This window comes from Dendroctonus ponderosae, unplaced genomic scaffold (assembly GCF_020466585.1).
Source record: "Dendroctonus ponderosae isolate FM_Combo_2020 unplaced genomic scaffold, Dpon_F_20191213v2 Dpon_F_20191213_1, whole genome shotgun sequence".
Taxonomy (NCBI): Eukaryota; Metazoa; Arthropoda; class Insecta; order Coleoptera; family Curculionidae; genus Dendroctonus; species Dendroctonus ponderosae.
This window is the reverse complement of record NW_026017110.1, coordinates 39296624-39307234: the sequence shown is the minus strand read 5'-3', so window position 1 is coordinate 39307234 and position 10611 is coordinate 39296624. Positions and strand designations below refer to the sequence as shown.

Below are 10611 nucleotides of genomic sequence, written 5' to 3'. Positions count from 1 at the left end.
CGAATTATTTATCAAAAAGTAATCAAGAACTATCACCTAGAGGGTATCCTGCGACACACTTAGGCTCAAGCTGTAAGAGAAAATTCCAATTAGTATGTTAGTAGAGAAATTAATTAGAAAAATTACCTTGACGTTTCGATAGCTATTTTAATATAATTATCAATCTCATTTTTCCAAAGAAAAACAATTTATAAAAGAAATTCTAAATTTAAATAATTATCCAAATTCTTTTATTTAAAAATTTTTTTAACGAAATTGAATTCCCACAAACAAAACAAAGTCAAAATAAACCTATTACGAACCTTTTCATTCCATTTATTCCAGGAAACGAGTAGGTAAAAAATTTAATATTAGGACTATCTTCAAAACTACAATTGGAAAAAAATACAATTAGAAGTAAAATTTCAGTAACAAAACCTCATGATATAATTGAAAAGACAAAAAATGTAATTAATAAAATTCCTTGCGAATGCAATAAATTTTATATAGCAGAAGCCTCAAGACCATTATACAAAAGACTCAAAGAACACCAATCATACATAAAAAACAGAGAATATCATAAATCACACATTTGTCAACATGCATTTGATAATTGCCTTAAAATTCAATGGAATAATTCCACAATTTTAACTAAAGAACAATCCACAAAAAAACGTAAAATTAAAGAAAGCGCACTAATTTTACTAAATCAAAATAATTGGGTTGCTTCATGTTCATTTAATTTAAGTCATACATGGTTACCTATGCGAATTCCCCCTATAAAAACAAACCCATGAAAACCGCCTGTTTCGTTGATCTTCTCAGCGAAGACCTTTTTTAAGTGCCCGACCAGGGACCAGGCGGGTAAGGGAAGAAATTCCAGTCCGCACCCGAAAATCGAACGCGAAGCATCGCTCCCACAGGCACTAGCGTGCACTCTAACATTGTTTTCATGTTTACCCGTGGTCTAATTTGACACGGGCCCCTATATTGGATTTTTGATTATTGTGCGATAAAGGGCTCAGTGTCTTAGTGATTGGAACCATAACTAGTTCCAACCAACCCACTACCCCGACGTCCTGAAGGTCTTTTCGACTAAAAATTCGTGCAGTACCCGACTGTAGCAAAGTGGCAAATTCAACAGGGCTTGTTCGTCTGGATCAATTAAAAAAGGTCAACCAAGCAAATTCCTCTGGGGGCTGAGAGACAACAGGCTGCTTGGTTCCAAACCTGTGAGTTTTTTAAACTTGATTTCCCTTTCGAGGCAACGTTTTCACCGTCAATAACTGACGGTAGCGTGTAGTTGTCACTAAATGTACAACTGGTTCCAATACCGTTGTTTTGAACCGTCAGTGAACCAACAACTAACGAACTAGACACTAATTTTGACACCTTTTCTCTTATTGAAAGTAGTTGAAATATAAATAATTAACAGAACCTTTTTCGTTCACTCTTAGTCAATTCTATTATTAATTTTAAGCTAAAGGTAAGTTTATTTTTGTAAATTAGATTTAGAAATTTGTATTTGTAGGTTTATGATATTATTTAGTGATTAAACGGTTTTTAATCAAATATTGTTGGAGTTTTTGTCGTTGCAGTTTTTATTAAAGCTCAGCACGAATAATATAAAAATTTACCCTTGGAAAAATAGTCCCTTTTGTTTGTTATTATGTCACAAGGTCGTCCAAATAATTTGTGACGGCCCTAGATTATTCCACTGATAAGTTCACATTGTCAGTGCGAATCAATCAATAATAATTTACAAATGCTTCTTTTGTATTAAGAATGCGTCAAATGGTTTTAAATAACATTGACTATAAATGAAAATTATTAGCTATGGTTTTGAAAGAATGGTTGATAAGATACTAAAAGCAATTTTTCACGGAGACACTAAAAGCATAATATGTTATTTTCTATGACTGTCACGTATAACGTTATTCGAATTCTGTCGGTGATAAATGTTACGACTCTCATTTCCTATCAGCGTTTCCGTCTTTATTTTTAGACCCATAATATGTTTAGTATTGTAAGATGTTATAAACTTTGTGGTTAAAATACTTGCATGGGTAATCGATTTGAAATACTGAACGGTTAGAAAATCAAATTTTAAGATGAAAATATAATATAAACATACAGGGTGTCTCTGAAATGAATGTAACGGGTTATCCATTTTATGCTTGGGAAAGTAAAGTAAAAAAACACACAAAATATTCAGTTGGAGACGAAAATTTTAATTGAATATAAAGATTAAACCTTGCTATTATACGTGAAAAACATAATCATTTAAATGTCCTCCACGGGACCTCCTACAGACCTCGTACGTTTTCAGGTAATTTTGAATGACTTTTCGGCACTTAACCGGCAATATCTTGGTCATAACTTCCCGAATATTGACTTTCAGTTGCTCAAGAGTTTGAGGATTGTTGGCGTATCACTCAATCTCGAAATTATGCGTCCTGGAAATGTATCTTGCAATAGGGCTCTAACTGCCAGTGTTGTGTGGCTCGTTGCCCCATCCTGCTGGAACCACATGTCTTGATCATGATCATAATCTTCAATTTCTCTCCAAAGATAATCCGTTAACATGCGTCCACAGCGCTCAGAATTTACTGTTATGGCTCTTCTTTGATGATTTTCCAAAAAATACGGGCCAATAACACCACTGGACCATAATGCACACCATACGGTCACTTTTTCAGGATGCAAAAGCCTTTCTGCGTTCATCTGAGGGTTTCGAGAGCCATATACGGCTGTTCTGTTTATTCACGTAACCACCGAGCGAAAAATGAGCCTCATCGCTGAAGAAAAATTGGTTCGAAAAATCATCATCAACGCCTTGGTCTTGAGGCTTCAGTGCTTGAGACAGTTGGACTTTGTACGGATGAAGCTTCAAATCCAATTGCAAAATTCGCCACAATGAGCCGTAAGACAAGCCGAAATGTTGAGCACGTCGGGGTATCGACGAATTCGGGTCTTCCTCCACACTTTGAGCAACAACAGCAATATTTTTAGCTGAACGAATGTTGCGATGATGCACAGGCCTTACAATATCAGTAAGCGATCCAGTCTCTTCAGATTCTTCCACTGTGTTCGAAATTGTTATTTTTAATTGTAAATTTATTAAATTGTGCACTTGCTAGATAAGTTGACGTGAGCGTAATTTTTTTAATTTGTGCGAATGAGAATCATAAAAAAGACGCTAAGTTTGTTAATAAATGTTTGTATTTTTGTTACCCCCTGTGCAAATATTATAATTTTCCTGCTACTAGCTGCTTTTCTTTTGAAACTTTTTTGCCTCTTGTAAAATTTTCGTCAGACCTACAGTTTCTGTACAAACAATTAATTATGACGTTCTCCAATTCAGATTTTTAATTATTCAAAACGAAATAAAAAAACATAGAACATATTAATTTTAAATAATTCACGTTCAAAAATTGACCGTTTTTCCGAGCACAAATCATTTCTTTACAAAAAATTAAGCTGTACTTTATGGGTGCATCGTTGCCTCTTCCAATCAATTTATTTTCCAACTTCGTTCAACACCAAAAACAGTACAAATTATGAAATGTTTGTCAAATTTACGAAGTAATTTGTTTAAGTTAAGTCAAATACTGTTTCTATGCAAGTATAACACATTTGCAAACATAAAAATTCACGAGAATGGTGACCTGCAATGTACTGTAAATAATTATTTGTACAAAAACTGTAGGTCAAATAAAAATTTTACAAGAGGAAAAAAAGGTTGATACGGAAATGAGCTACTAGAGAAAATTTGTATTATTTGTCAAAGGGTAACCAAAATACCAACATTGATTAACAAACCAAGCGTCATTTTTAAAATTCTCACGTATTAGAAAAAGATCACGCTCACGTCAAAACACGTCAACTTATGTAACAAATGTTGGTTCCAATATAATAATAATAATAACAACAATTAATATCCAATAACATTGGATATCGGTTAGTTTGGTTAGATCGCCTTCTTTTAGGTTAAGACATTTGTGGTTAAGAGTTGTACACTCATTTCAGGGACACCCTATATACTGAAAACTGCTTCGTTGTTGAGATACAGGGTGTCAAAGTTAACAGTTTATTTTCATTTTTTAAGAATAATTCACCGAAATCTTAAAATACTGTCTTAAGATTCGCGCGAATTAAAAAAAGTGCTAACCTTGCCATCTTGTATCTGAAACATGAACCCGTTCTCAATATACTTATGTGCGTTTGTATGATATTTTTGCCTTAAAATTCATCGACCGTTAAAGTCATGCTGCTATAAACTGGCTCGTCCTGTATAACCGCCAATCCGATTTCAGACTAGGTATAAATATGCATATAGATAATTTTTTTGTAGTATCTCAAGTTAGATCTTTTACCTGATGCTATCTATATACAGAAAAATCTATGAGCAAAAGAAAGGCTTGTGGTGCGTAGTTTCCTGTTTGATATGTTCGGCCAATTGACCTTCCATTCAGGTGCAAAAGTTACCTTATAGTATTTTAACTTTAAGGCAATGGATTCTGCAGATAACTGTGCTGAACGATCAATTGTTTGTCTCTCTGCTGCAATGGTTTTACTATAAGTGTCGTAATGAACTTCCACAATAATCAGGTTCCAAGTGATAAATAAAATCTCGTAGGCACTAATTCAGTCTAAGTGTCAGTATCGGTCTTGAAAGAATGAATGTGGTTTGAGATTATTTGAGAGTCGGTTTTATTGGCGCATCAAAAATTTCCGGAAAGCGCTTTGTCTGAATTGCTCACAAAAATCCAGCTTTATTAAGTTAAACTTACGCTGTGTATAAGGTCTGTTATAGGGTATATGTTTGTTGGGGCACCAGCGCTCTTAAAACTCGTATGGTTTGAATCTAGAACTTTGATATAAGTGCATTGATCCAAGTCTATATGTGACCTCATAAGTACGTGTTCTGATTTATATCCTATTGTTAAATACGTTCTTTTTTGTTAAAAGACTTAGTTTATACACTGCTGATAAAAATCAAAGATCAACGTTTGTAACATCATTGTATCAGGTACTGAGTGTGACCGTGACCGCAATAAAATATGTGAAAATATACATCGAGTATATTCGAAGGTCTGTCAATAAAACGAGGATACCCAGCTATTCTCAATAACGGCTTGAAATCAATTAATATTATGTGTTATTAGTTTTCAATGATTGGCAATCTTTGTTTGCTATCAACAGCAACTACTTACTTACTTCCAAATAAAACGATTTAACCATATACTCTTATTAAAGCAGAAACAAACTTTAACCACTATGTAGCTCTGTAAGTAGGTTTGTTTACACAGAGCTATTGGCTATAAAAATGTTTTAAATCAAAAAAGTTTAAAAAATCATTTTTTAGTCTTCCCCTTGCTGACATTGCATTTTATTACTGCCTACTTCTTGTACCCTTTTTACCTTAATGGTATTGCTTTTCGATACCTGTTCTAATCGACAAAGAAGAAACTTTGACTGATGTTTTGTTTCTTTTAATATAAACATTGTTCCTTTTCCACCCAACAGATGTCAATCCAGTTATACTTTCAAATTTTTTTCGCAACTGATAGATATTTAACATTTTTCATATTCAAGATGTGAATTTTAAATTGCTTTATATGCAAAATATCATTATAGTTCCCGGACTTTACCAGCCACTTTCTCGTTTAATATCTCGAATGATAGCAATTTATTCTGATTTTTATAATATAATGAATGCATTTAGAAACCACAATTATTTTATTATTAGAAGGCCAACAATAATTAAGCAATTAATGGCGCAATAATCAGTTATGAAACACCGGGATATGGGAAAGAAGAACCATTTGATAAGTTCATGAACACACAGCCACATAACCTCTTTGTTATTTAGATTTGCGGTTTTAAGCTAATATAGGACTTGCTAAACCCTGACTAGAAACCTCGTTATAGAATATCGATTAAAATTTGCATGCATTTGTAGAAACTACGAATGCTGCTAGTAGTCGTCGTTTACAGGTCCGATCTTGATACGATAAAATACTATAGCTGAGTTATTCCAGCAAACCTAAAATATCTTGATTAAGTATGTACTTATTTTAAGATTGTTAAACAAAATGCACTGTTTACCATAATAAAAAAACATGAGGTAGGTACTTGAAATATTTGTGTTTGGTTCAAATATTCAACTTTTTTTCCATGACCTGAACTGCCTATTAAACAACATTTTGGAATTACCGTCTACCATTTTAATTCATTTTCGATACCGTGTAAATAATTAATTTATTGCATCAGAAAAACCATTGCAGGTATTCTGCATATTCGTTACTATTAAATATCAAGTGAAGCTGATTAATTTAACCCCAATGCCTATCTATGTTCCCTCTTATATTACCTACATCCATTATTTCGCAGAAAACTTGAATAAGACCAACTATTGGTAGAAAATGTTCTTTAATAACCACTACATAAGAATATACCACGTATTTAAAGTGATTCAGGTTTAAACTCGACAACAGGTTAGAATAATGACTTTTCACCTTCAGGGTGTTGGAATACCGAACATCTTTTTTGCTTTTCCCTCATACATTTTAAACCACTTGTCCGATTGAACTAAAATTTGAAAAGCAAATACTCCTAGTGATCTTACTATAACAATGATCTTAGTATGATTATTAAGTCATCCAGCTTTGCTACAAGTAAATGTTATGTGCCTTTTTGTGTTTCCATGTTACAAAATTTGAATTAAAAAAAAAATTATTTCAATAATTTGCACACACTGTATTTTGTGATAATTTTGCACAATTTTTTTTGTGTATTTGCACACATTGTGTTGTGTATTTTGAGATAGTTAATAAAATATTAGACGATTTGTGTAAGCTGCCGTTTGTGCAGAATTCGTATCGACGTTCAATATTTACGAGAAAAAATCATACTTATACATCTATCTCTGAAGCGATGAGATTTAAGAAAAAAAATATGTAGAGACTATAAAATCATGTAGGGGCATTATTCTAACATCATCTCGATGCCTGGAGTTATCAAGGTTAAACTTGAAACACTCTGTAGGTATACATACATAAAACATTATGAGCGGTTTGGTTTCCCTGTGCTCAAGGTTTGTTTACTTATGGTAAGTTTAATAAAACTGTTCACCACGCATTAACTATTATGAACGCGGCGGATTTTAACCATATTTATGCAAATACTTCACTAGATAGATTAACTTGAGGTTAAATGTAATGATGCTTATAAATCCGATCACAAAATAAATAATAATTAATTCCTGGTGACACATCGTATTTAAACAATTTAGTAGTTTTATTTGACCAAAATAAATGGCAGGCCGAATGCGAAGGATCAGGGCTATATGGTGGATGCGACAAATCTTCCAAACTGGCCCCAATCATTCGGGTGTATTTTTTTAAATCAATTTTGACACCACCTATCTCTAAATCTTTATCCCCATATAAGGAACATAATTCTTGGGTGCTTGTAATGTGCTTTTTGCTTTTCCGAAATTTTGTGTATAGGTACATACGTATAAGAATAATGTTATAATAAAATATGTTTAAAATTCGGTCTTGTTCTTCTGTTGTTAATATTTAATAAATTCGTTTTTCATTATTTTTCGGAATAACTAAATAACTTATAAATTCAATTTTTTTCCCATACATACTTACATATGCCTAGATTTGTTCTGAACAAAGACATTTTTTCTGAACTATGTTTTAAACATTTTAATAGCAATAAATTAAAGTAGCCTGAAATTAAACAAAAAACTATCCAAACAGAACTTAACGGAATTTATAACTACAAATATGAATTTCAAATGAAATAAATAAATAAAAACAAAATCATTTAAATCACTGATTTTGTATATGACCTCCGTTTAACGCTAGACATGCTCTATAATCTACTTGAATTTTATCTATAATGTTTTGAATTTATTGGAAATGATTAATATTTTAAGGCGTCTAACTCGAGTCTCATACACAATATTATTTAAATAACCCCAGACAAAAGAATCAAGAGGCATTATGTCGGGGCTATTTGGAGGTCATTGGATAGAACCCAATCCAGATATCAACAAAAAATAGTGTTACTGGGCGAACGTTAGGGGTGGAGGGAGCGCCGTGTCGAATTTCAATGCTACTTTGATTTGTTGGTATTTATAATTTTTAAAACATAATATAGGAAAAACGGCTAATACAAATCTAGGCAATATGTATATATATTTCTGAAAACAGGAAAAAAATCCAATCAACCTGACTAAAAATATATAGGGTGTTTCATTAAAAGACTTTATGTCAATTTTAAATTTTTATTTTAAAACAATCTAGGGGCTGTCAGCTTATGAGAAAACACCCTGTACTCAAGACACTATCTCGGATCTAAACGAAATTCATTTGATTACTTATTTGTATTAATAACGAATTGATTTTAAGAGATTAACGATTTTTGAAACCAGGAAAAAATTGGGGTTTTCAATGGACGTTCAGTATTGAGTGTGCTATTAGAAGAATCTCCATTGAGTTTGTAAATACGGCATTAGAAACTTGGCATTTTTAACATACTTAGAAATTGGCCTAAAAATTCGATAATCTGTCATTTGAAAGATCGCATCAACAAATGCCTCCTTTTAAAAGTAGAACATACTAAAATGACGGCACTGTATTTACGCGCACTACCGGACAAAGTTGGCTTTGTCCGACCGAATTCATTTTCTTTTATCAGTCTTCACCGAATACATTAATCTGAGGTCCGCACAGCTGATTTGCAACCGCTCGCTCGTGATTGGTGACCAGGTGAACTTTCACGTAGGTATTCTACGGACTTCGACTATTGGTGGCGAAATCTCGAAGCTTTTAAACAAGATTAATTGTAATGGGAATCAAAAACATTTTGCGCGCTGAACTAATATATGTTGATGAAGTAGAAAACAATAAATAATAATTTTCATAACATATCAGTTTTATGTTTAATAGGTAGGTAAGATCATTCTGTGTTCCGAGTTGAAGCAAAACGTTAAATTTACCTGCTCATTTCACATCTTAAAGTGCTTTACTTAAAATACTTAAAAACCACTTGTATTTGTTCTATTCACCCGATTATCATCATTTTATATTAATCAACACATCAACATAACACCATTTACGGTGGTGGATTTATAAAAAATTAAATTTTCGTCTGAAACATTTAGTCTTAGCTTTGTGAACAATTGTGCTGTATATTATAGTGAGAATTAATAAAGCTGAAATATAATTTAAACACATACACAGCACAGTATTGGTAAATTTAAGACTAAAATAGAATTCTGTATAAAACCACCTTTAAATAACAGAATTAGGTCAAATGTATTTCATGAGTATGGATGTAATCAAATGCAACATTGACTATCATGTGACTGTGAGTTGGTCACATAAATATACATATTACATACACAATAATATAATGGACTTAGATCAGACACCTTTTGAATATTTAATGGGAATTTAGCCGTTCAAATCGAATTAGCATAAGAAGTTCTTTGTTGTTTCAATTTCATAATGCATTTATTATCAAATTGCATTGTTCCTAATGTTACTTACTTGCATTGTAGCATTATGTTATTGAGCAAAATCGGGTTTAGAACCAATTCAGAGTTGCATTATTAAGTAAATAATATATAGGTACATGGATTATTTATATCATTAGAGGTTTAGTCGTGCAGAAGATACCTATATAGAAAAAAAAAGATAAATGCAAATTTTCTACTACAACTATTAATAACCTACATGACCATAGCCTAGTTATTTTTAGCGCGGTTGTAGCTACTAGGTAAATGATAACTGGTATTCCAGTCATAAACTCATTAGCTTAAAAAAAATTCAAGTGCTTGGGATGTAAAAACTCTTAAAATCCAATGAATTTTACCTTATTTTCCGTTAATCCCAAATCTGCATAAGATGTAAAGCGAGACGGTTTTGTCTCTGCAGGCGCATTGCTCGGAGCCAGGCTGTAGTACCGCATCGGAAATCAAATATTCCTCAGCTGTAATCACTGGTGTTTGGAAAGTATGTATTTACTTGCAGAAAGGACACTTCTGTATACAAATGCATTAAACTCCACAAATGGACGGCCCTTGACTGGCAATGATCTAATAAAACTCTTAATAGAAACACTGCACATTAACCCACATCAGCAACCCACTAATTGCAGCAATTGCGCCTTTATTAAAAGCTCGATGATAAAGGAACGTTCACCCGAAAGCACGCTACAACATGGCACGTACGGTAAGCTAAATACGTCTGTTATGAAGAATTTCGAGCTTGGTCATGGCTTGGTCTCACCAACAGTCTGAACGGTTACCGTGCCCCTCTCTCTTCTTACCACTAGATTCCCAAACCCGTCACGCAACGACCCAAGTTACATGGAGTTTAAATGGCATTAGCAGGGAAAGATGACCGGTGCATAAAACTTACGGTATTCGTTGAGCTATTGTATTTAGGAATTGGGTTGGTCCTCGGTCACCTCCCTCTAGATAACGCATAGTTTACTTGGAATGTATTGCATCGAGAAGAATGTCGATTTTTTTTACAAATCGACATATTAGAGAGAAAACTCGTTTTAACAATTAACTAGTTAAATCCCTTATTCCATACCAACACT

The 10611-nt window shown here is 33.0% G+C and overlaps 1 protein-coding gene across 1 annotated transcript in view; it reads right to left on the bottom strand.

Moving 5' to 3' along the window:
* The window catches only part of LOC125502344, an 18300-nt gene extending 7957 nt beyond the window's left edge, over positions 1–10343 (bottom strand). The window contains exon 1 of the mRNA XM_048661329.1: positions 9877–10343. Coding sequence (XP_048517286.1) covers positions 9877–9972 — 96 coding nt within the window. The 5' untranslated portion in view covers positions 9973–10343. The remainder of the gene's footprint in view (positions 1–9876) is intronic.
* Between the last annotated feature and the right edge of the window lie 268 nt (positions 10344–10611).